Source organism: Coloeus monedula (genome assembly GCF_965178545.1).
Source record: "Coloeus monedula genome assembly, chromosome: 4".
NCBI classification, from domain to species: domain Eukaryota; kingdom Metazoa; phylum Chordata; class Aves; order Passeriformes; family Corvidae; genus Coloeus; species Coloeus monedula.
Genome location: NC_138784.1, coordinates 41,443,343 through 41,470,570, shown reverse-complemented (window position 1 = coordinate 41,470,570; position 27,228 = coordinate 41,443,343). Strand labels below are relative to the sequence as shown.

At 38.5% G+C, this 27,228-nt stretch overlaps 1 protein-coding gene across 5 annotated transcripts; it reads left to right on the top strand.

Moving 5' to 3' along the window:
- CPSF6 (cleavage and polyadenylation specific factor 6) lies at positions 1–27,228 on the top strand. Of its 5 annotated transcripts, none has more exons than XM_082279716.1 (11): positions 1–130; positions 10,715–10,924; positions 12,097–12,200; positions 12,941–13,086; positions 13,760–13,933; positions 15,075–15,579; positions 16,795–16,887; positions 17,886–18,001; positions 18,339–18,492; positions 19,087–19,278; positions 26,816–27,228. In XM_082279716.1, exons 1-10 carry the CDS (start codon positions 71–73, stop codon positions 19,271–19,273), a joined length of 1,749 nt encoding a protein of 582 aa, XP_082135842.1. In that variant the 5' UTR covers positions 1–70; the 3' UTR covers positions 19,274–19,278; positions 26,816–27,228. The 5 variants fall into 5 exon arrangements, with proteins under 5 accessions (XP_082135842.1, XP_082135841.1, XP_082135845.1 ...); XM_082279715.1 differs by having other exon boundaries at positions 19,084–19,278; XM_082279719.1 differs by lacking the exon at positions 16,795–16,887.

Below are 27,228 nucleotides of genomic sequence, written 5' to 3'. Positions count from 1 at the left end.
TCCTTCCCCCTCCCCCTCCCGGCGGCGGCTCGGGAGCCGGGCGCGGCTGGCGGCGGCCCCGGGCGGGACCATGGCGGACGGTGTGGACCACATCGACATCTACGCCGATGTGGGCGAGGAGTTCAACCAGGTATGCGCGGCCCGCGGGCGCGGCCTTTCCGCTCTGCTCCGCTCCCCTTCCTCGCCCGCCTTCGCAGCCGCGCCGCCTGCAGGGCCCTCAGCGCGGCGGCCGCGCCGCCGCCATTGTTCGGGCGCTCCCGCCGCCGCCGCCGAGCGCGGGGCTGCGCGGGCCCGGGGCGGGCGCGGCCTCACGCCCGGGCCGCGGGTGCCGGCGGCGGGCACGGCTGGGCGGAGAGCGCGCGCCTGGCGCTGAGAGGGGGCTGCTGGCGGGGCACTGGACGCGCCGGGGGCGAGCGCCTTCCTTCCCTCCCTCGCTTTTTCGCTTCTTCCCAACCTTCCTCCCTTTCTGACTTTCCTGCTCAGGGGCCGCTCCAGAGGGCTCTCCCGCGCCGGCTCGGCGGACGGGACCCTCCCGGATGCGGCGGGGAGAGCGGCCCCTTCCCGCCGGCTGCGGAGGGGAAGCGCTGCCATTGTTCGCAGATGAATCAAAAAGCCGCCGAGCGGTGGCTGTTTCTCGGCCGCGCTTTGCGGGGGAGGTGGAACTAGTGCGGCTTTATTTTGCAGCACTGGAGAAAGTATCCTGCTTTTTATATTTTCTCTTTTTTTTGTTTTCCTTATTCGTTATTATCTTCCATTTTAAAATGTTGCGCAAGCCTTTTTTAGAGGACGAGTTCCTATTTTGTTGAGGAAATGTCGATGAAATAAACAACTTTTCTGGATTATAAGTAGTCCAGTTTTGTAGTACCTTTTTTTTTTTTTGCCCCTCATTTTTACCAAATAGCCGTGTGCCAACTTTCCTAGCGAAACACGATGTTTGTATCGGTTTTGCATGCCATCTGTCCTGTTAGCGAGTCCTGCACTTCTCCAGGTTGAGTTGCCCCAGATTGCTTTGTTCCTGCCCTAGAGCATAAATAACCGGGAACAACTGCACTTTCACGCACTTACAGGGCCCAGCTGTATGCCAGCTTGCCCTACGGAGAACTGGGAAGTAGGCAATGGTTTTGGAATTCACAGGTAATCTGTAATTTTCTCAGCAACTTGTAACTTTCTCAGAAGTTAATTTCTTCTGATCTCGATTAATACAGTAATTCTAAGTATTGGTAATCTCATAAAGGTATACTATGAAAGAAGGCCATACTAAGGGGAGATGATGAAGAGGAGTGATTTGCTCTTATTTTGTCTGCATGTGAAGGTTTGTCCCTTACAGTTGAAGACCCATCATATGAATTTAAACAGGTGGACAAACACCATTTAGCGGAAGAGTACATTTTTTGAGATTCTGTGGTAACTTGAGTTTGGTTTAATAAATTCTAGATAAAACTGCTAACAAATAAAGTTTTTTCAGGGAAAAAACCCTCACTTGAATCTGGTAGTGTTTGTGTAAATTCATGTGTGCAGAAGCTCTCAGAGTAGAATAGTTGTGTGCTGTAAGTATAGTGAAGAGAGGTAGTGCCAGAACAAAACTAATGGGGATGATCTGTTTCACTCACACGGTCCTGGTCTACTCATATTGTCATTACTGTTGATATTCTCTGTGGCCATGGTGGTGCAAATGAAGAGAGTCTTGTGATAATTTAGTTTAGCTTATTCCACCAGGCAGGGAACCTTTTTGCTTTTTTCACAGTATTCACCCCAGTTGCTTCCCTGCTGGGTTTGCATTTCTGCAGTCTGTTGCTTCAGTTCATAAATCTTGCAAAATATAGGGCAGAAAGGTGAGAAGAGGCTAGTGCCCTTTTTTCCATCGGCTTGACTTTAAGGGTTTTGTTTGTTTTAGGGGGTTTTCTTCTGTGTTTTTGTCTGTTTCACACACACCCCTGAAAAATTGCTGTTTTTTCTTGTCCAGATTCTATTTTTGTGACTTTGTATTTAAAGTAATATTGTTGATCTGAGCAGGTCTTGAGACAATGTAAAAGTTTTACTGTGAGAGATTGATGCCTCTGCACTTTCCCTTTTCCTTCTGTCATATATGAAAGAAGGCGAGTTGTCGTATTAGTTACTACCTCTTAATTCTGACATCATTGAGAAAGGTTGTCTAGAAACTTTTATTCATGAATTATTGTTCCTGATTTGAAGCTGACAGTTTAAATGGATATGGTGGAACATAGTTCTGTGGATGTGTGAAGATGACAGTTAAGAAGATGCTTAGGGAGAAAGCGAATTGTATTATTAATTTGTTTGTTTAGAGGGCATTTTACGGAACACCATATTTATAAAAAAGTTGTCTTTATCTATTGAGTGAACTATTGTTTTTTGATTTTGTTGCTCTACATTAATTTGAGTTACTAATATTTTTTTGAATTGGACTATAGAAACCCTTTCCACTGGTTTTGGCAGTAACAGGGACTGAAAAATATACTGTTGTGCTTTGCTGTTCTTGTGGATATGCAGTATATAACTGTATTTATGCCCAAGCTTTTGGGACAAAACTTTTGTTTGCATCTGGAGTTAACCTTTCATTTAGGACTTGTGACTGGGTGAACTTCCCTTGGTTGTTTTGTCTTGTTCTGGGCCTCAAGGTGTTCATCCTTGAGGCAATTCTGGGATTTTTTTAATGCCTTTTTTCCAAGAGAAGGCGGGGAGGGATGTTCTGCTTGATTAGCACTAAATGAACCATAGATTATAAAGGTGAAATAAAGACCACAGAGCCATGGGTTTACAAGCTGGCTAAGATGGATGACAACTGTAAACTGTTTTGGGTAGTATTTAGTGTTGGTTGCAATGAGCTGACTAACTTGATATCAGATCTTTTTAGTAAAAATGCATCTTGCCTATTCTATCTGAAGCTCATCGTCTGTCAGTGTTGCCTCTTACTCTTTTATTAACTTATTGTTCATCATAATCATATTTTTTGTCCTTGGGCTAACAGCTTTAGTCAATTTGGCTCTGACCAATTACTTTTTTTTTTAATTGTGCTTTTTTTTTTTTCCCCTCGGAGAACTTGGTTGAATAATTCTTCATTATTTTCTTCTAAGCTGGCTTCCCCATCCAGCAGTCTTTTCTATTTATTTAAAGTCTCATTTTGCGATGACAGTCGCATAAATGTAGTACTTCCTGCATGCATTGCTTGTGCCTTCTTAAAAATAGGTATTGCATGGACTATTTTACCTTGAGCATCTCCCTACATTACACATCTTGCTCTTCAAGAGAGGGAGATCTGTGCTGCTTGTGAAAACTGTTACCTGCGTACAAATAGCTGAGGATGGCATTCTCTCGAGGGCAGAAGACCCTCAGTAAGCCTGGAGTGCTTTAGCAAATATTAGGCTGTGGTTTTATACACAAAACCCTAGACTGTTGCTGCATGATACAGAGATAATAAGGAGCTTGTGCAGGACACCAGTTTGGGTCTGGCTTGAGGCTGCCTGCCGCTTCAGCCAGCAAACTGGGTTGGTCATGAAGATTTGACCATGCGTTGTCAAGTTCCCTGATGCTCTGAGCAGCTTTGCATTTCCCTCGCTCAGGGGGTTTTTTCCACATGCGCTCGTGCATGTAGTTAAATAGTAAAAACCATTTATTATGCACATGTAGTATACAAATATAAATCTTGCTGATCAGGAAGAGGATGCAAGAGAACTTAAGGATATCTTATTTTAGTCCTGTGAAAAAGGTGCTTGCTTTGTTTATACTCTTAATGAGTAAACTTGAATAGTTGCATTGTGGATATGTGTCAACACGCCTGTAGTGTTCTATTTTGATATTTAAATGCTAACAAATTAGGAATGAAAGAGTTTTGACTTTGTATTTTGTAACTGGATAATAAAAGTTATTTAGGTGGAATAGGCAGTTAAGAGGCTAATTATCTGAAAACTACATTATCTAAGGAATGTGTTAGTTACTGTCTTGACTTCAGCTCTGTAACACAAAGAAAATTTTTTTGTGTGTGATAAATAATAAAAGCTAACATTTAGTGGCCAGTTAAAGCCAGTTATTAAAAACAGCCTTTATATCATAAAGACAGGTGTCTTACATGGGAGGGGATGGATACATTGTGGTATAATAAATTTCTACTCAGAAGGGCTGTCCTGGTCATAAAAAACATAAGCTGGCAGACCTGCATGTGTTATAAAATATGTACACAATGCATTATGGCATATGCATTTTGCCAATTCTGCTGAAAGGGGCCCTGGGAAGACATAATTTCTGTATACTGGTAAATACCAAACTCCAGAAAAACTTGATACCTTCTTATCTGGCACTTCTTCACTTTGTTTTAATGTGAATAGTGATCCTAAGTACATTTAGTTTATATTTTTGACTGCTTGTGAATTTTTAGTTATTCTTTGTAACTCTGTAATTACTCTGTAATTTTTAGTTACAAGGGATCAGGTCGCTTAAATTTTGGTGCTGTGCCAGTTGTAGAGCCAAGAGCATTTGGGCCTGTAGAGTAAACATGAATCCTATGGTCTGACGAACTTGTCCACTGTGCTGGATGTTTCTGCCATAGGCAGTTTGCTGTTTTAGAAGTATCAAAGGCTGTCTTTTTTGTTAATGTTCCAGTTCATATGTTCAGACAGTTAATCAAAACCAGAAAGGTTTTTGTCTATAACTTGTTATTCTTCAGGATGTACAAACTTTTTTTTTTTAATTAAGTGAGGATAGTAGCATGTGTTTAGAGTTTTTGACCACAAATATTGTAACTCGAGTGAACAAAAAGGCAAGGGGGAAGCTGGGTAGTTTGTTTTTCTTTCTCTTTTTTTTTCCCCAGAAGCAACAGTAAATATTTTTCATGAAACTTTTATTTACCTCACTGATTTTTTAAAATGTGTTCTTGAAGGTGTAAGTTAGTGTTTAACTCTTAAATTGGACAATGTTCTGCAGAAAAAGCAAGTCTCACAGACCTATGGACAGCTTAAAAAAAATTTGCTTAACAACAACAACAAAAGCCATTTCCAAAACAGCGCTTGAAAACTAAGTGAGTGGTCCTCTGCATCTCTGAGGAGTATGACTGCTAAGTTGCAAAAAAGAAATAACATGTTTAGTTTGTCCGTTCTGGACATGAAGTTCCATATGTTTATGGCTTTCATACTGGAATGTTTCACCCATTCCACTTATTAACACAGAATGTGGAATTTCAGTCCTGATTTTAAGACGAAGTATTTCAGACTGCGGTCTAGTTAAAACATAGACTTTGGAAATGCATTGTTGTCTGATTTGGTTTTAGAGGGGGCCAGAACAGTGGCGCTCACTTTGTTTCTTAGCATGTTTATTTGCAAGATTGTGAATTACAGTAATTGAGCAGAAATAATTTCTGTTCATGCTTGATGTTCTTCTTGTAACTAAGAAAGTTGGAAGAGGTCAAAATTGGTTCCTGATAGAGGCAGAGCATTTGTTTAAATAGCTGAGAAGTAACACTTCCTGTACTCTTTTTTCCTTTTCTGCATCTAGGAAGGAAGGGAGTGGTTAGGTAAGTTTCCACAGATCATGTATGAAGGAGAAAGGATTGTTGGATCTTGTGCAACATTCACCAGGACACCTCTCTTCTGTCTACACTTGGGAGTTGCTGGTACAGGTCATTCTTAATCATCTAAGCACGCACCTTGCTGACAGATTGGTAACTGAATGAATTCCATGCTGGCTGCAAAACCAGCACAATGTAAGAAGAAATTTTAGTGAACAGCATCAGGTTTTCTCTTGTGTCTTTATTTAAATTAAGACACTGGTGCTATTGGGCACTTTGCCTACCCTACCCCTCTCTCAATTACCTGCAGACTCTGCTGCCTCAATAATTCTCTCCCTCCACTGATAGTCACCTGAAAGCCTATGTGATACAAATGATCTGTTTCAAGGAGTTTCTTGTCACTAGGGGAGTGCAGCAGAGCTGCAGCGGACTGCTGCCTGCTCTGGTATTTTGGCAATGCTGACTTCAGAGAGATAGGTTAGTGTACATACATCTGCTGTAAGATTGGTGATTGTCTGTTTGCATCTGTCTACCAAGACTAAATTCTACTTTCCTGAAGTCATCGTTCATATACACAGGTAACAGAATTACTGCACATTTAGCAGAGGACTTCCTTAACTGCCTCGTGACATCAACCCTAATCTAGCTGTAAGATGCCGTGTTTAGGCCTGTCTCAGGCAGTTCCATGAACCTGATTTCATTAGCTATGGTGATAGGAGGAATCTAAACTGAGAACTGGACAGACTAGGTGAAATATGAAACCCTTAATTTAATAGTGATAAGCTTACCTTAAGAAGGAGATTTTTGTACTGAAGTTTATTGGGACAGTGCAGCTTACTGAGGATTAAATCTACTTGATTGACAATGCCAAAACTCAGTTTACCTGTTTGTTGGGGTTTTTTAAATTAGCATTATTTGTTTTAGTTACATTTTCCCTGTATGAGCAGTAGTTGATAATATTTTCATACAGAGAGTGGATCTTGTGGTCATGACTGTGGATATATTGGGTTTGCAGCAAACATCGTTAACTTTGCAGCCTGTGTTTTGTGGAGTCCAGCTTGGTTCTCTCTTGCTGCCATATCTGGTACCTTGAACTATTCTATCTAGGATGCTTCTGTGAGTTTCTAGATACAAATTCATAGTGGGTGCTGAAATATCTGTGATACCAAAATCTGGTGAGGCAGTTTGTGTTCTGGAGTAGGGTATGAGAGTCCAGTAAACTGGGGGGAGTTGGCTTAGAGGGGCAATTGCTGCTTGCAGATGGACTTGGGCATTGGTCAGCACATGGTGAGCAATTGTATTATGTATCAATTGTCTGTCTTGTCCATTATTTCATCTCTTTTTGTTGTCTTCTTTTTCATCATCACCATTATTATTTTTATGTTTTACTTTATTTCAGTTATTAAACTGTTCTAGTCTCAACCCACAGGTTTTACCTTTTCACCAGTTCTCTTCCCCTGTTCCACAGGGTTTGGGGGGTGGAGTGAGGAAATGCCTGTGTGGTACTTAGTTGCTGGCTGGAGTTAAACCACAATAGCCCTTTTTTTGTCACCCATCTTGGGACTTGACAGGTTGAGAAAACAACAAATCTGGCTAGAACATGCTAGAACAAATTTGTTATAAGCATTCATTATATTAGTTTAATAGTCACTGGACACAATGTTGATTTTATGCTCTCAGTTGTTCTGCTGGTTCTCAGAGCTCCATCATGTACCTCCTTATTTCCACTGTGTGCTCCCTGTTGTGCTGTTTATCCTGTGGGATACTGGTCTAGTGGTACAAGGTTATTGTGTTGTATTTTAACGTAAGCAGTCTGGTCTAGTGGAAGATATTCCTGCCCGCAGCGGGGGGCTTGGAACTAAACCATTCAGTGATCCTATGAACACTGACGTGTGATACGACAGAATTGCTGGTTGTGAAAGTAATCTATTACTTGTACTCAGCCCTGCTGTCATCTTTGTACTTTGTGAGTGATCTGTTGGAAACTATTAATGATTACACCTTTTACCTTTCATCCTCTGAGAGTTAATCTGCAGAGGAGACGTGATCCCACATCTTCCTCTTCTCTGCCAGGCTAATGACAATAGCTCTTGAAAATTTTGAATATCCTTGGGATGTTGAAACAAGCATGGCCCTATGGCCAGGATCCACAATTGTGTGCCAGGTCTTGTTTAGGATTAAGCAACTATTTGCAGCTACTCAAACCCCGTGACAGGCACTGTGGCTACTCGAACCTTGGTAGCAGGTGCTGCAGCTGCTCAGAGCCTTGCAATGGGTGATGCAGCTGAACCAGAGCACCAACCCCTGCCGATATCAGTCACCCCTTTCCACCAGAAGAAATGGACATGAGAGAGCTTGTTTAGTAAAGGAGAACAAATCAGGGCCATCACAAGAACAGGAGGAAGAGGCAGAACAAGAGGGAACCACTCAGTCCCTATTCCTGAGAGAGCTGTGGGATATGCAAAAAGATTTCAGCCATCAAGCAGGTGAGCATGTGATCACCTGACTGCTCAGATGCTGGGTACCAGGGCTGGTAGCTCAGAATTGGAGGGTAGGGAAATCAAGCAGCTGGGATCACCTTCTAGGGAAGGGAGCATTGACAAGGCAATTGGCAAAGGGCCACAAGTCCTCAGCCTTTGGGAGGCAACTCCTGTGGAGTGTGACAGAAAGACATCCCTTCAAGGAAGATGTTCTGTGTCACCCAGGCAAATGGGCCACCACAGTGGTATCCAGTACCTTTGCTATGACCCAGACAATGTTCTAGTCACCCGCAGACCCAGAAGAATTCCAGCGCATGTGACCCGTGCAGCAGAAACTTGTCCAGATCATGCCATTGTCATGTGCTGAGTTTTCAGGAATGTATGGATCCTGTGGTCTGGCACGTCAGGCCCACAGGAGTGTAAGGCTCTAGTGCACAGGGTACCCCAATGCCATCCAGCTCTGCAGGGGCAGAACCTATTTCTGTTTCTGGAGGGAGAGACGGGGATCCCAACAGCTGACCGTATTGGAGGTTGAAGTGAGCCTGACTGGGAATGTGTGGCAAAAGCACCCCACTGTGTCTGGCCTGGAGGTTCTGTGCATTCCTGGCATAGACTGTCTCAGGAGAGGGTATGTCAAGGACCCGGAAGGGTACTGGTGGGTGTTCAGTACCACTGCCTTGGAGGCAGAGGAAGTTAAGCAGCTGCCTGCCTTGCCTGGTCTCTCAGAGGACCCTTCTGTTGTGGGCTTGCTGAAGGTCAGAGAACTGTGCTGGTCACTACCATGGTATTACTCCAGCAGCAGCATTGCACCGAGACACCATTATTCCCATTCACAAGCTGATTTATCAACCGGAGAGTCAAGCGGTGATGAGCAGGACCAGACCATACGGCCAGTGTGAAGGTATAACGGAGAGTGGAGGCTAACAGTGAGCTATGGTGGCTTGAATGAAGTCATGCTGTGGCTGAGTGCTGCATACTGGACATGCTGGAGTCAAAAGCTGCCAAGTGGTTTGCCACAATTGATATTGCTAATGTGTTTCTATACCTTTGACAGGCCACAATTTGCTTTCCCTTCAAGGAATGTCCAGTAGACCTGGAATCCAGAGCCCCAGGGGTGGAAACATGGCCCAACCAGTTCTGTGGACTGATCCATACTGGATTGGAACAGGGTGAAGCTCTGGAACACCTGCAGTACATTGATAATATCATCATGTGGGGCCCTACAGCAGCAAAAATTTTTGAGAAAGGGAAGAAAATAGTCCAAATTATTCCAAAAGCTGATTTTACCATAAAACAATGTAAGGTCAAGGGACCTGCATGAGAGATTGAGTTTTTAGGAGTAAAATGGCAAGATGGATGTTGTCAGATTGCTGTGAATGTGATCAAGAAAATAACGGCAATGTCTCCACCAACTAGTAAGAAGCAAACACAAGGTTTTTTAGGTGTTGTGGGTTTTTGGAGAATGCAGATTACAGTCTAATTGTAAGCCCTCTCTATGAAATGACCTACAAGAAGAATGATTTCAAGTGAGGCCCTGAGCAGCAACAAGCTTTTGAACAAATTAAATGGGACATAGTTCGTGCAACAGCCCCCTGGCCAGTCTGGGCAGGGCAAGATGTAAAAATGTGCTCTATACTGCAGCTGGGGTGAATTGCCCTACCTGGAGTGTCTGGCAGAAAGCACCAGGGGAGACTACAGTCCATCTCCAGTCCTCTCTCTTTGGAAATGGGGGTACAGAGTATCGAGGCCTCCTATACTCCAGCTGGAAGAGATATTGGAATCTAATCAAGGGGCTTGAGCTGCTTTGGAAGGGATTGGTGCTGAAGCACAGCTCCTCCTGAGACTCCAGCACAGCTCCTTCAGCTCCCCAGCAGCTGCCAGTGCTGGAATGGGTGTTCAAAGGGAGGGTCTTCTCTACACGTCATGCAGCTGGGGCTACATGAAATAAGTAGGTTGCAGTGACCACATAATGAGCTCAAATAGGAAATCCCAGTTGACCAAGAATCTTGGAAGTGATCATGGACTATCTAGAAGACAAAGATTTCAGAATGTCACTGGAGGAGAAGATAACATGTGCTGAAGGGGCCCCATTGTATAATAAACTACCAGAAAATGAGATGCAATACACCTCATTTACTGATGGGTCCTCCTGTACTGTAGGAAAGCATCAGATGGAAGAACATCATGCCCAGTACATAAACTGGTGGGAGTTGGGTGGAAGGGGCTGATCAGTGCTCAGGGACTGGCAGTTTATTTTATTTCAGTTTTTAAACTGTTCTTACCCCACAGGTTTTACCTTTTTCTGTTTTTTCTCACCCATCCCATGGAGTGGTTGGGGAGGGAGAAGTCAATGAGCAGCTCTGTGGTACTTAGCTGCAATCTGGGGTTGAACCATGACACTTGTGCTTTCTAATGAAAGCAATTCTGGGAGTAGGGCTTGTGGATTTTTTGATTTCTGCTTGTATTACAAGGGCAAAAGTATTGCAGTGGAAAACAGTGGCCAGAAGTATTTTTTTCCACATAAGTTTAGAATATAATAGGAGTCATAAGAATTTTACATGTTTTGATGTGGATGAAACTGAAGCTTAGCTTTTCAGCAGGGATGTTGTGTAGGTGGTGGATCAGACTGTCTGTGGAACATGGCAATTATCACCACTTTTTGCTTCAATGAGTTCTAAGAGTAATACTAATTGTAATCAAGATGTCTTTTTTATTTTAGGAGGCTGAATATGGTGGGCATGATCAGATTGATTTGTATGATGATGTAATTTCTCCATCTGCAAATAATGGAGATGCTCCAGAGGATCGCGATTACATGGATTCTCTTCCACCATCTGTTGGGGATGATGTAGGTAAAGGAGCTGCACCAAATGTTGTCTATACGTATACTGGAAAGAGAATTGCCTTGTACATTGGAAATCTCACTTGGGTAAGTATCTTACTGCTGGTTAGTTGTAGACAGGAATTTTAATTATGGTCGTAACTATTTTTAATTTTTTTTTGCTTTAAAATGTTTTATATGAAATATTATGAGTATAAAAAATCAGGTGGTTTTGTTTTTGTTGTTGTTTTGGTTTTCTTTAATTTTTATTTGTGGTTGTGGGGTTTTTTTTCCTTTTACTTTAAATTTGGTGAGCCTGTCTGGAGCTGTTGTGATGTCAAATCAAGAAAATCTTCGGTAAATATAAACTTCAGAGTTTCTGTCATGTTTTAAGTGTTATGAAGGGATATTTGTGCTAGTATGTTCTTAAGGTTTTCAGAGAACCGAATGAAAGAAGAGAACAAATTTAAACTATTAAGTACTTCATGCCTGTAAATACGTCAAGGTTATTAAACAAACCCAATTTTTAGTAAACTCTTGCTGAAGGTTTTGGTTTAAAAGGAGGTTGAAGGTTCTCTAGGATTTTCTTGAAATTACTTTTCACATTTTTCCAGGGCCTTTTCCGTCGGCAGTGACTCTTTCAGCATAGCTGTTTTCAGGTATTTGTCTTGAGGCTTATTTCTCCGTCCAACAAGAACAGGTTTATGATAACTCACTGAACTGCAGTCACCCTTAAGACAATTACCTTTGTTAGAATGAAGGCATTTTAAAATCAATTACAGTTAAGCAAACAGTGCAAGAGCTGGTCAGTAGCTGAATTAAGTGGAAATTTTATCTGTTTACAGGAAACCAAGTTCTTCAGGGCTCACATATGCAAAATTCTGTTTTAAAAGAAAAATAAAAAATGAGGTTTTTTTCCTTTCTGGTATTTTCTTACTAGGATTAAACTTGAAAAAGAATACTTTATGGGTGTTTTTTTCATTAGTTATTACATTATTCCAGGAGCTAATAGGTAAGTAAAGGACCTGACTGTTGGGTTGTCCCATTGTGAAATACATGAATGGAATCAGTAAAATGTGCATGAATTAGGTGAACTAACAGTTGAATTGTAAAATAAAAATGAGTACTCTAAAAGTCAGAATATATTGACATCCTGAATTAAAGTATTCCTGTGGATCAGTTTCACACACGCACACTCAAAAATCCATGGAAAATTTAATTGCCCTTTGCCTGATGTTTTAGATAAGCTCTCATAGTTGAATATTAAAAATATTTTTCAGTGGACAACAGATGAAGACTTAACTGAAGCAGTTCATTCACTGGGGGTAAATGATATTTTGGAGATAAAATTTTTTGAAAATCGTGCTAATGGCCAATCTAAAGGGTAAGAACTTGTCATTTGTTTTTTCTGTATGTGGATTGAAGTTTGGGAGGGGAAGGAGTTCTCAGTTTTCATAATTGTCAATCTTTGAACTGCTAATCTTAGCTTATTGATACAGAAATGATTTGGCATATCATTTCATCCTAATGAATTAAATTTCAGGTATAAATTCTTGTGATGGTATTGCATGTCTCATTATTTTGTGAGTTAAAGCTTGTTCATCGTCTTCATTTAAGACTGTTCCTAGATTTTAGTTGGTGTGGTGGTGATTCTTGTTTTTCTTCAGTGTAAATGCTATTCTCCCAACCTTCATTATGAAATTTTTCTTTACGTCTTTATTTTCCATTAGCTTTTTAAAGTGCTTGAGCCCATTTTTCACTGATAACCTAAATTTCACTGCATAAATGTGCCTTCCTGTCCCTTTAACAGTAATGAGCACGCAGTGTATGCTTAATAACTTGGTCATATGAATTCATTATGTAGTCTGTTGATACTCCACCAAAAAGCTGCCTTTGTTGTGATAAATTCTGATGCATCTTGTACTTGCTCTTTTGTTTTCTTCTTTTATGTCCTAGAATAAGTTATTTTATCTGCTCCGAAAACTGGACTAAGACCTGGGAGACAATTTCAGTGTCTAGTTTTCAAGTATTCTTTCACTTACTGTGTGTAATCTTTTTCATGAGGTGTCAGGATGTCAGAAAATGGAAAAAAATTGTGTTGTAACTTTCTTCGTTTCCTTTCAGGTTTGCCCTTGTGGGTGTGGGATCGGAAGCATCCTCCAAAAAGTTGATGGATTTGTTGCCTAAAAGAGAATTGCATGGGCAGAATCCTGTTGTAACTCCGTGTAATAAACAGTTTCTGAGTCAATTTGAAATGCAGTCAAGGAAAAGTAAGCTTTTCTTAGGTGCTGTCTTGGAAAAGCAGAAAAAGTAGAATGGCAGGTTTTTAGCTCAGCGTCTTACAATTCTTACACGGTTTAAAATAGCTATAAAATACTTAGAATCCAGGTGAATGAAGTAATATCTTTGTTTAAAGAAATCACTTCATACACTGAAGAGCTGCTGCATTCTGAAAGAAGGTTGCAGCTTTGTGCAGCTCTTAACATCTGGAGATGCTTTCTCAATTTCTTGTGGAAATTCAGAAATTCTTGTAATCTGAAAAAAAAAAAAAGGCACAAGAGCATTTAGAAATTTAACATTTGTAGACAAACTGGACTAAATTCTAATGTGTGGACTGTCTGCGTTTATGACAGAATGGGGAAGAGCGGTTCTGTGTTGTACTTCAGCACCATGTCTTGTGTTTCCCAGTCCTAATCATTTGTAGCCTTGGGCTTCAAGGAAGGAAGAGACTGGCAGTCTCTCCAGATCCTCTTCCTTTAGTGTGTCCTTTAGTGTAGAGCATAGTATTTTAGCAAAGAATGTTTTCCTCCCTAAATGCATTGGGTTTGGGTACGGGGAGCAAGTTGGTGCTCATAAGGTCATGCTTTAGCACTTCAGATCAAGTGTTGAAATGCTTTAACCTATTCCAGTGTATGTGATGACGCTTCTGCTTTTCTGTTGCAGCCACACAGTCTGGCCAGATGTCTGGGGAAGGTAAAGCTGGTCCCCCAGGAGGAAGCTCACGAGCAGCATTTCCACCTAGTAATAGAGGTCGGGGCCGTTTTCCAGGTGCCATTCCAGGTGGAGACAGATTCCCTGGACCGGCAGGGCCAGGAGGGCCACCACCACCTTTCCCAGGTAAAATTATTCATATATGGAGTTTCAGTCTTACTTGTGTTTTCTTGTTTCAGTGTGGTATACTTATTTGGGAAATGATAAAGATCAAGGCAATTCATGAACCATAATCAGTGTTCGCAGCTAGATTGTAGGATTTGACTGTTCCTTTGTTGCTATTCACCAGGAAGTTGTACTTACTAAATTTGATAGCAAGATAAGAGCTTTTTTAGATACATTCTTTATACTCTGTTAATATATGTATTTTAAGTATGAAAAAAATTAAAATAGATCATGTTAGCAAGTAGATTTGGCTTTAATGTAGTATAGTTCAGATTTTCTTATTTGCTATATGTGCTGAGAATGCCTGTGTGGCAGCATGTAAAGTAACTAATTTCCTTACTGTAGTACAAGTTTGCACGTGATCAGAAATTCAGCTTTGATTCATGCCCACTGACAGGTCTGTTAGTTGGCACCAGAAATTTGAAGATGAGGTCTTCATGCTTAGTTAGGTATCTGATATGGAAGAAATCTGTTAAACAATTAGCTTTGCACTGCAGTGAAGTTCTTTTTTCAGCTGACATATTTTTTAGTAAATGTCATTCAGTAATAAATTGTCTACCAACAGTCTAAGGGACATAGTCAAATTGAAAAGCCAATAATGAGAATCTAAGAGTAGGTTTGGATACTGCATTTACATTACTTTCTCCGATACAGCTTCTCCCATATTTTTAATATATATTTTATCCTAAGCCCCATATGAAAGACTAGCTGCAGTAAGATGGAATGGTTTCTAGCTTTTGTAATCTTCCTGTGGGTTTTGGAAACAACAGCAGGTGATTAAGTGATTTGAGAAGGGGAGTTGTCCGTTTTCAAGATAATGCTGTTCTCTTTAGATATCTCTAGATATCTAGTATCAATAGATAAGTTAAAAATTTTCTAATCTACTGGACCCAAAGCGGGAACATGCATGTCTTGTACATGTTGCACAATGTTCAGGGAGGGAGGGTTGCTTTCTTTTTCTTTTGTCATTGTTTTTAAGAATAAAAAAAAGGAAGCATTTTAAAGAATGTTATTTCCTCGTATTTATTCACTCAATTTTATTTGTTGTTTTTTTGTTTGTTTGTTTGTTTGTTTTTGTTTGTTTGTTTGTTTTTAATTTTAGCTGGACAAACTCCCCCACGTCCACCCTTAGGTCCTCCTGGCCCACCAGGCCCACCAGGCCCTCCACCTCCTGGTCAGGTCCTCCCACCTCCATTAGCTGGACCTCCTAATCGTGGTGATCGTCCACCACCACCAGTTCTGTTTCCAGGACAGCCTTTTGGTCAGCCTCCACTTGGGCCACTTCCTCCAGGCCCTCCTCCACCAGTTCCAGGCTATGGGCCACCACCAGGTCCACCACCACCTCAGCAGGGTCCACCTCCACCTCCGGGTCCATTTCCCCCTCGTCCGCCTGGCCCTCTTGGGCCACCCCTGACTCTTGCACCTCCTCCACATCTCCCTGGGCCACCTCCAGGTGCTCCACCACCAGCACCACATGTGAATCCAGCTTTCTTCCCCCCACCTGCCAATAGTGGCATACCCACTTCAGACAGCCGTGGCCCACCTCCAACAGATCCATATGGCCGACCTCCACCATATGACAGAGGTGACTATGGGCCACCTGGAAGGTGAGTTCTTTTGGTCTAATGTGTTTGGGTCGCATATTTTACTCCTCTTGTTGGAAGCATTTGATTTTTCCCTTCTAATGCAAATGTTAGGAACAATTAGAAGTAGGGCCAAAAGGGATCCCACCAGTCCTGTAGTTTGCCCCTTCTAACTTCTCCAGGGGAATAAATCTGAGAAACATGTTTGCAGCAGGAAGAAAATCCTGAAATGTAACACCAGTAATCTTACTTTCCCTTTTCAGCTCTGAACTGTTTGTCTTTGTTTTATTTGGCAATGTCATCATTCCATGTGTTCTACATGTAAACTTACATATCACTTCTTATGCAGTAGCTTCTGGTTGTGCTTCTGTCTTAACTTGAAATTCTGACTTTTACCTGTATCATTGTGCTTTGCAGGCTGCCTTTTAAGAATGCTCTGGAGTTTTCTTTTTCAAATATGTGCATATGTTGAGGTCTTACCAAGCTCATACCATTTTCATCTTTCAGCAGCATTGCTTGTCCCTTTTTTCTTCAGGATTTAATTAAAACTTAGTGTTTGTCTTAAAAGCCAGGTGTGAATTTACTGCAAGACTTTTACCTTCCTTTCCTACCAAGATGTTTCTGCTCCTTTGGTGCAATCTTGTTGTGTTTGTAGCAGTGGCTTTTTCTATGGTTAATCCTATCTGCGACAGAATTCTTAAGTCCCTGACTTGACTTGTCAAGTTTTTCACTCCTTGTTTGAAACATCTTTTTCATCTGTGATTTCAAGCATCTCTGTCTTGCTGCTGTTTCTTGATTTTCACCATATTTGTATTTGTCAAAAATTTTGGCATAAATTGTAAGAGGGACAATTTTACATAGTTAGATTTAAATTTTTTAATAGTAATTTTATTGCTAGCATGAGACACACTTTCCTGGCTTAAAATGTTTTCTGCAAAGATGCTTTGCTGTGATGCTTTTTTTACCACAGTTTAAACCCTGCCCAAGCATTTGTACATGTGATGTTCATACAAAAAAACCCTAGAAATTCAAGCATTTGGCTTAATTGCCTGAAATATAAGACTATAAGGTGTTGGGTGTTTTTTGATGGACAAAATCAAGGTTGTCTGCAGTTTATAGAATGTCTGGGGAGGGAAGGAGTGGGAATAGGACAGTATAACTTACTGTCCAGTATTTTCATTAATAATGTTAAAGCTATCATCCATAACTATTTAAATTGTCATTAATTATATATCATAGGCGTTTCACTGGAAATAACATGTCCATAAGAGAAAAATTACATATTCCATTCTATGGGAGGCACACGAAAAATAATACTCAAAACTCAGGGAGGTATGAATTTTTAGACATTTCCTCTTATGCTAAACTGGCTATAGGATCTTGTTCCACTTCTTGCAATTAAGAGGATAGCATTGCTTATTATTCTGCATTTTCTTTCTACCAGAAGAACTAACACTGTTCTAGAAATATCAAGCAGTGGGCCAGTTTGACAGTCTCAGCATTTATCTCTTAACACATTTCTCCAAATTTTCTATGTGACACAGACTGGCTAATAGGACACTGCAAAACTTTTGGGAAAATTTAGGTTTACTTCTGTTACTTTGCAAACCCTCTATAGGTAGCTGATAATTGAAGTGTAATGAGTATGAGGATTCTGCTTTATTGCTTCCTCCTTACTGTGACTAGTATGGAGATTAAATTGGAGTACCTTGAACTTGACCAGAAATTAAAAAAAAAAATTGCTGTAAAATGTTGACATATCATTCAGAAAATTGAGTGTTTTAAAGATGATAACTATATTTGTTTTTCAAAAGTTACAGCATTCTGGTCTTAGTTAAGATCTGGGAAACAGGATCATATAGTTCTGATTCCAGTACTGTTATGAAAATTATCTCTAATTTTGCTCAAACTTGCATTGCCTATGTACATGTATTTCCACATCCATTCAGTTGGGAATATCTATTTACGTACCTTCAAGGATTTTACGAAAATTGTAAATATTTGTAAAGCACAATATTAAGTGCTGCTGAATGTTTGAAATAGATGGGATGAACAAAAAATATGTCTATTTATACAGCAGTGTCTTAATTGTTTTTTGGGTTTGTTTTTTGTTGGTTGGTTGGTTTGTTGGGGTTTTTTGGGGTTTTTTTTTAAGCTTTCAGGATTTTATACTATAACGATGGTCCTTAACAAAAACCAAAACCAAACCCAGATCCTGCTTTCTTTTCTGTTTGTCACTGCTTAAAATTGCAAACTTGGATTGTTGAAATTGCAATGATAGCTTCTGAAGTTCTCCTTAACCTTTTAAATACCAGTTTTATTGCTTGCAGAGAAATGGATGCTGCAAGGACACCTCTAAGTGAAGCAGAATTTGAAGAAATCATGAATAGAAATAGGGCGATCTCAAGCAGTGCCATTTCGAGAGCTGTATCAGATGCCAGTGCTGGTTAGTAAAACTCAATTAATGTGTTTGCTATTGTACCCAACTGAAAAGAATTTATAGGGTTTTTTTAAATCAGGACTCTGGAAGGTCTGAACCCACATTTTCCTAATAGGACACTGAATTTAGGTACAATTTATGACTGATTTTGAATTGCGCTTCAGCTAGTTTCTAAGAAAACCTTCTGAGCACTGATCTGGACAGTATTTTAGTATTTGGTGCTACCGTAAATTATCTAGATGGCTGCTTAAGAGAAGATACTCAAAATGATAATACTGTTAGAGATAAATATCTATGTTTTAATTTGCATAATTTTCTTATCCTCATCTTACATCATTTTCAGGGGACTATGGAAGTGCTATAGAGACCTTGGTAACTGCAATTTCCTTAATCAAACAGTCCAAAGTATCTGCAGATGATCGCTGCAAAGTACTTATTAGCTCTCTTCAGGACTGCCTTCATGGAATTGAGTCCAAGTCCTATGGTTCTGGATCCAGGTAAAACTTTCCTTTTCCATCTGCTCTTACTTAGGAAAGAGAAGGTGTAGTGCAGGACTAGTTTACAGAAAAGAAAGTAAGGCATGTGAGAAGTTCAGTGATTTGCTGAGTTGCACAGGAAATGTGTGAAGGAACCAAGTAAGTGTTTCCTGAACTTAGGAAAGCTGCCTTTTAATTAACCCTCTTTTCAAAATTGATCTGACTAGCTTCAATTGAGCTCTTAGTTTAATTTAGTGGTTTTGGCACAGATTTTCCATATGTAGATTAGCAGCCATGTTGTAGTGGTCATTTGAGATGAGGTGCATTTCCCCCAGCTGATTTCAGTCATCCTCCATTCTGAGTACGTACTTTGACTTTTCTTTGCTAGATTAGAAAGTGGGTGCCCCTTACTCCCTGTTACTGAGTTCTTAGGCACCGCTCTTTGTACCAGGTATCTTTAATTGTATGTACAAAAATACACCTGCATTGCGATGAACAGATCTTTCTCTCATATCTGTTTTTGGTCAAATTCATACTCCTAAGCAGAGTACAAAACTGGTGTGGGGATGACAAGTATTTTGAAGAAAAAGTTAATGAAGTAATTTCTTTTAGAAGACGTGAGCGATCCAGAGAGAGGGACCACAGTAGGTCACGAGAAAAAAGTAGGCGCCACAAATCACGTAGTAGAGATCGTCACGATGACTATTACCGGGAAAGAAGCCGTGAGAGAGAGAGGCATCGTGATCGTGACAGAGATCGTGACAGAGAGCGAGACAGAGAGAGAGAATATCGTCACCGTTAAAGAAGGTGAGCTTTTCTTTCATGTTCTTGAACTTTACTGGCTTACTAAAAGAACCACTCTAGGTTTGAGATGATTTATACCATTCGTATCTGTATTTAAATGATCCTGCAGTATGTACTGAACCACTTTCTTCTTGCAGCACCTGACATGACCACAGGTAAGTAATAACAGGTAATTAACTAGTCTTGGGAGGGAGCAAGAATTCGTGCAATTATCTTCTACATTTTGCATGCCACTTCTTTTATTTTGGCTGATAATAGTCTTCCCAGTTTTTTTGAAATGTGATTGAACCACTTCTTAAAAAGTCAGTAAGTCAGACTGTTCTGTTTGTAATCTTAGAAGATTATATGAATTTTACAGTTTTATTCCTTAATTGTATTTAAAAATACTGATTTTGTATTTTAAAATATACTTGTGTAAGGACTGCAGCATTTAGCCCTTCATAGATTGTGTGTGGATTATTTCAGTGTCCATACAGTTATTGTCCTTGCACAAGTACAGTGGTGATTTTTTGGGTTTTAGTATTTGTGGGTTTTGTTGTTTTGTTTTGTGTTGGTTTTTTTTGTTTTTTTCTTTTTCCTGGTGAGTTTTAGTCAAATTCAGGAAATATAACCAGATTTTGGTCTTTATTTTATGAAATGTGACCTGTCAGTATCTTCTGCCTTCTAGCTAAATTCAGGTGTTAATCTTCAGTAAAATTTATTATCAGTTGTTGCCCACCACCCTGATTTTTCAGTCCCTCCCCCTTCTGGTAGTAAAGTCATTTTCTGAAGACTAGTAAACAAATACATGACAAAAGAATTGATTTTTTTCTGGTTGTTCACAAACTAACATGCTCTTTTATTTCATGTATCTGAAGTCTTGTATACATCAGATGTCTAGACAGCTAGAGTACCATGCTAAACAATGGGTTTTTTCAGTGTACTGCTTTAAAATGCATAGAAATGTTTACATTATATAATGTACTGTTTCAAAGGTTGGGAATTAAAGCCACCCATGATTCCTTATATTTGACAATTGAAAAAAAAAAAAAACAACCCAACCCTGTCTAATAGTGACTCTCTAGTGGTCTTTTCCCTTTTTAAAAGAACTTCCCATTACATCTACACTGAAATTGGAGCTTGTAGATGTGCCTGTCTGCCCAGCTTCCACTTCTTAGATTTAACCTCAGATTTAGTTTCCAGATTTGCATGTGTTATTTATTCATGGAAGTTCATTTGCTAACGTTACAGAGCAAAACTTCAAAAAGTCAAGTAAAACGTAGTATAGTCCTAAGTGAAAATACAGTTTTGTATGTGTTAAGTGTCAGTTTTTCAGTCAGGCTTTTTGTGTCACTGACGTTTTTCTGGGAGAGAACAAATTATGATACTAAATGCTCTTAGTGTGTTGAGAATTAAGTGGGATGTTGTCTCGGGTTCATATGCTAACAGGGGACACAAAAAGAAGTAACTGACCTAGAGAAGGGGAGCCAAAGGCTTAAATAGGAAGGTGAAACATGGCATCTAAAATAAAGTTGGCAGTATATTTCTGTTAATGCCACTTTTTGCCATTAAAAATTGATTGGTAGAAATATTTCTGGAATTTAGTAAAAATATCAACTGTGGTTCTTAATTGTAAAATAACGTAAAAGTACACATATAACAAAAGTAAATGTAGTTTATTTTGTTGAACTGGGTTTTTACCTTTTATAATAACTGTATATTTTTGATATTTGCACATAGTTGTTACAAATAGGGGTAACCATTGAGCTGAGTAATGGATGCATTTCCAGAATGTTTTCCTTCTGGTGGAGATGAGCAAGCCATACTAAAAATTGTTAATAGCCTGGAATGAAAGATAATTTTTTTAACCCTTGGCATAGTTTACTAATGTAGCTTTAATTTTTGTGTATTTACTGTTGTGCACGTAGATAAAGATTTACTGTGCCAAGTACAGATTTCCTACTCTGTTACCCAAAGAAAATATATCAAACAGCATTAGGTTGCATTTCATAATTTCCAAAGCACAATTTACACTGAGGCTGTGATTTCAGTCTCAGTTCAGGTGGGATTTATATTTGGAAGATCCTTCAGCTTTGGTGTGTGTTGGGATTTCTCTTTTCTTTCAAAAGGGTGTCTTGGTAAGATTCCCTTGTGCAAAGAAAATAGGTCCTAAGAACTTGCTTTAAAGGGCAAATTCAGTATACTACATGTAATTGAAAGCATTTGGTATTTTTTTTAAGTTAAGTTGTAAACATTTTGTCTTGTTGCTGTCTTAATGAAGAAAAGCTTTATTGTAGTTTTGTTTTTATATATTTACACACACACACACACACACACACACATATAAAAGAAATACAGTTATCTCCTGGTTTGTATGTTTCATTTTCACTAAGATGTATGTTGCCATACATTTTTTGTTTCATTTTTTACATTGAATAATATTCATAAATGGATTTAACACTCAATCATTTAATAAATATCAACAGTGCTGAAACGAGTTATTCCCCATATTAATGTGTTTTGCCAGAAAACATGAAGTTGCCTCTGTGCCTGCACCCTATGAATGGCACCTATATTTCTCCTTATTGTGTACCTATAGTCATAACTGTGATACTGTACTGGCATTTTTCCAAAGTGTTAACACGTCTAGTTCAGAAGGATTCTGAGGGTCCATTGTGAACATTTTTGTAAACAGTGAAATTCGGTTTGTACTGTATTACATTTATAGAGATGGGTTAAATTGGAATGACTTACAAAATATGTTTATAACAATAAAACTCTATAAAAAGTTTAGTTGTACCATACCAGGTGTTTACACTTCTGTTTGTACACTTCATGATTTAAAATTAAATTCTTGCAAGATTTTTGTGCCTTCACTTGCATAAGGCTTCAATCCATTCTCCCGAATTACTGTAAGCTGAATGCTTCCTTGGAACATCTTGCCTTTGCTCATAGAAAGCCTATAAATATGGAAGGGAACAGTGGATTTAAGACAAATATCTAACCAGTATTAGTCAAAAAAACTAAGAACCCAGTAGAATGACATTTAGAAGAATTAACAGCAAAATTAATGTGTACAAACAGAATAGTAATGTAACTTCATTAGCATGAGTCCTGACTTATTAGGCAGAATTTTTTTTTATTTAACTGATACTCAGTAATGTATTTCTAGCTGATACATTGTCCCAATCTTAATCTGTCTGAATTTCTATAACTGCTGAATGTTAAGTTTTTCATTTTGTGTTTTTGTTATTGGGTTGATTATTTCCTATTTAAACTGGATTTGGATTGATTTACAAAGACAAAACCACAACATTGTAACAGTTGATATGTATGTAGAATTTGTACTCCATATTTCATGTTTATTCTCTGATTTTTCTGCTCTCAAACCACTGTAAGCAAAATAATTTGAAGGTCTGAGGCTCATATGCTTCTTCAAAAACTGCTCTCAGATCACTCCGAAGTTAGTTTCAGCTTTTGAGTGATTCAAGAAGTAACATGGTTGGAATTTTTTGTGTCAGTAGTAGGGGAAATGGTACTAATGGCTTACATACCATTCATTATATTTTTGCTTCTCTAAGCTGGAACTGTCCTGTGACTGCGCTAATAACCACTTAAACATCAAGCGAAGTATGAAATTAGCCTTTTAAAAAACCGTGTAAACAAGTGGAAAATGCCTATTTTTAATAGGCTATTTTAATAATAAGCTTCTAGTTAATATTAAGTGAATCATGTGGTAGCATTGTTCAAGACCTGGGTATACATACCTGTCCAGAATTATATCAGGTCTTAGTCTTAAGCTATTATGAATATTATTTACCTAATCTCTCTTTTTTTTTTTTTTTTTAATTGTGTGTTTTTGAGGAAGCACATATGTGGGGCTGGCACTATTCTTCTGTATTTAGCATTCATCAGAGAAATAATGCTTTGTGCATCTGATTCAGTATTTGAAATCCAGCATAGCACGATAGAGGCAAGCAGTGCCACTGCTTTATGTGCTTTTTAAAGTCTGTTTTATCATTACTCTGGTCCTTTGCAGAAACACAGTTTGTCTGTTAATGTTCAGTGGTGAATCTGATTTTCTTGAGGGTGAAACAATGATTTTAAAAATGAGCGGAATATCTTATGCTACTTACTTTCAAATGCATAACTTTTATTACTTTTTTCCCATGAATATGTTGCTGTAATTTTATTGACTTCTGACGTGTCTTTAGACACTCATTTTTTTTTTTTTTAGTTCCTCATATCCTGGGCTTTTTTATTTGTGAATTCATTAGTTTTGACAAATTTGTTCTGTGTGAAAAGTTCCCCATGAAACACAGAAGTGAAAATGTTGGTTTGAGGCAATATTCTTCAAAGAATGGAAAAAATTCACTTTTTTACTTTTGCTCATTGTGGTTTGAGAACTAAGATTTCTTTTTACCAAAAAAAGAGGAGATGTGAGAGATCTTCATTTTTATGTTTTCCTGTGGCAGCCCGATCTACATTTTTGTCTCTTCCTCATATATTAATGTGAAAAACACTTGCCAATAATTCATATCTTTTTAATTTGTAAACTAAAGGTTGAATTTTCTGACCGCACGTCTCTGTTCATCAGTTATTTTTGGTGAATAGACAGGCTGGGATAGTGGAAGAAAGATACTTGACAAATGAAATTAGTTTGGGAGGATTTTCCCCCATGTAAAATTATTTATACAGTCATTAAATTGTTGTTGTGTTGATATTAAATTATACACTAAGACTGAACAAAGACAGCAGGTAAGTACACTCATAATAGGAGATGGGAAGAGGCAGCAAATGTGAGAAAATGCTAGTGGTGATAAAATAGTCTGTATGTGTATGGTGAACAAAACAGAACCACATGTGTATTTGCTTACATGCTGAAAGACAAATAGAAAGTCAAGCTTGAAAATCCTTCCTTCTCACTATGTTATAGCTAAACCATCAGAATATTTGGGGTATTTTGTGATGTTTTGGAATGTAGGTTAAAAAGAATTTTTTGGCTTTTAAGATGATACTTTCTGTGGGGTTTTTGGTTTGTGTATTTCTTTTTCTTCATGTATAGAATAAAACAAAGGAGAATTACATGAAGTAATTCATAGGAGCTTGTAGGATACAATAACAAATGTATATTGTGCATTTTACTGGACTGTGAACATGTGAGATTGAAATTCAATCTCTGAAAATACACTACTATAATAAAACTTGATGGGTATATGTATATACAGCTTTAAAACTGCTGTAGAATTTTCAAAATTTTAAAGGCTGTTTAAAGCTTTTATGTGATTATTTAGATAATTGGAATTACAAGGGAAAAATTAGAGCTGCTATTGCAAGATGCTTTTGATACATATATAAGAAAAAATCTATTGGGTTTTGTTGTAAGAGTGTGTCTTTGTGGGTAAAAAAGTGCTCAAGTTGCATCTTGCATAAATACAGAAATGTTTGATTACTAAAGTTCTGGGATTTCATTTGTGAAATATTCTGGCATAAACCCCTAACTTTTAAACCACAAAATGTCTATTCAACACCTAAGTCTGAAATTTGGGTAGACTTGGTAAATTTTGGTAGAAATGCTGAGAAACTGATTGCTGTCTGGTGTTAAATTGTACAACTCTAACACATGCTTGGGACAGATAGCTTATATATGAGCTTGAGGCAGATGGAAAACAGTATTGCCAAGAAATACTGACTAGAGTTTTAATTTTTTTTTTTTTGAGTTGTTTCTTGCTTCAATATTCTACTTGCTTGTAGAATACTGAAAAGGGCTGAGCACACAGGTATAATCCATACAGATCTTTTTTTTTGGAACCGTTAGGGTTTCCAGTTTTGCCAAGATACAGTGGCAGAACACTTTGAACCGAAATGTACACTGCTTTGGATTTTAGTTGGTCACGTTTTTAAAAATGAAGGCTCAGTGTGGTGCTGACCGTCTTAAGAGTCCTATACCAAAAAACATTAATCCTAAATTCACTTTATTGTGCATTCTTTGGAGTTTCTGTAGTTCCATAAGTACCTTTATAAATCAACAAATTATTCCCAGGAGCTGAAGCTTTCTTATAGTAGTATTATAAATCACATATAGGGTGCTTTGGATCTGTTAACTGTTGCTGTAGACGTAATAAAGATCCATAATTCTGGCTGCAGCAATTGTATGATGAGAGCAGCAAATTCTGACGTGCAGTCTCACAGCTGTCAGCTACTTACTTTCTCCACTGGAAAACTGAGATTCTCTCCTGTCTGTTTGTGCTAACTTAGCTCACAACTCCAAACATATTTTTCTGGTGGAGGCAGCACTTTGTCACTTTGCTACTAATTAATTTCAAAAGTACATATCACCTATGGAAATATCGGCCTCTGGGGAAGGAAATTCCCCAAAAGTAGTTACTGGCTGATGCATTCAGGACTTGAGAACAAAGTCTGTGTATAAGAGAAGAAATTTCACTCACTGATTTGGATTAGTTTATGTGCATACTGTAGTGTATAGAGTCTAGTTGGTTATACTTTGGATTTTTTTTTAAGTTATTATTAACAGTCACTTTGAGGAAATGAAGAAGAAAAATTGAATACTTAGTTTTCCCAGTTTTGAAATTATTGTACTAGTAGAAGAATATTTGACAGCTGTGTACTGTTGCCCGTTCATGAAATTGCTTCTCTAAATGTCTTGGTTTTCAAATGAACAATTTAATGTGTTGGCTTTTTTAAGAATTTGACTGAAACTATTTTGAAATTACTGAATGTTGAAATTGTGAATTATGATTGAAATTAAGATAGCTAACTGTTTTGTAATAGAATTCAACTGAAATCCAGTGTATGGAATTATACCATCACAAGTATTTTGTGAACTCTTACAGTAATTAACTCTGAATTGTGTGGTTCCCTTGTTTGCCAAAATAGATGAGAGTAGGAAGTAGGGCTTGGGGTTTTTTCTAGGCCAAGTAGGTGAGGAAACCTGCAAATCTACATTGTATTAATTGAAATGTGGGTTCTTGTGCTTAAACTGCAAGTGTGTATTTTTAGATGTGAACCCCATCCACCTTGCCACGAGTCTGAAAATTTTGAAGTACTGGTGTCAGATTCTGTGTGCTTTTAAATGTTACTGAGCTGTGAGCCATCCACTTCATTATACAATCAATAAATTACTTAAATGTCAAACCAGCTTAAAACTTCTGTAAGTGGGCAGGTAAAAATGTAAAAACTGAATTGTGGTAAAATTAAATTCTTGTTCAGTTACTTTTGCAGAATGCATACTTTAGGAAGTGTTCTATATAAATGTTGCCATCAGTCACAGGAGCAGTAGTTATTTCTTTCTTTATCATCAGTACTTTTAACTGTGAAGTTTATATTCTTTCAACTTTGTTGTACAACAACATGAATCTTATTTTTAATTACTGTATTAGAAAACAACTTCAAATGAGTAGCTACTGCTTCTGGGTATTTTGTGTTAGTTTACATCATGGTGAAGTAGATGCACGAGTTGTGTATGTATAGATAAGCCAACAATTTTCTATGTGTTATGGGGACTAGCAAAATCTACATCACAAATTTTGACACATTACAGCTGAAGGAAGAGGAACAGCATGCAAGACAAGATACATTCTTCAAGGAAAGATGCTTGTCCAGCAGTTTGCTTCATGTGATTGAACTGAGCCTGTAAGGATTCATGGATAAAATGAACAGGAGTAGATCTGAATAAAGCAAATCTGCATACATGGTAACCAGTAGCTCTTTTACTTTTTTATGTTGCTTAACTGTTTTATTTGAGGGAAACCTGTGTGATTTAAACCTTATAGCTTTTGCAACTTTATTACTGGTTATATACATTTGGCAATTATAATGTGCAAGCAATTGAAAAAAGTCAAGTAAATGCTTGTTTTTATAGTAGTTTGTTCATGTTAAACTGTTCATATAATGTCTGTACACAGCACCACTGATTACAGTAGATGTAGTGTTGTAATAAACTGTTTAATGGGG

Coding starts and splice junctions, on each gene's coding strand:
- CPSF6 (XM_082279715.1), top strand. CDS start 71: ATGGCGGACGGTGTGGACCACATCGACATCTACGCCGATGTGGGCGAG. Junction 16,888..17,885: donor AATACTCAAAACTCAGGGAG/GTATGAATTTTT, acceptor TATTGCTTGCAG/AGAAATGGATGCTGCAAGGA. Junction 18,493..19,083: donor TCCTATGGTTCTGGATCCAG/GTAAAACTTTCC, acceptor AATTTCTTTTAG/AAGACGTGAGCGATCCAGAG.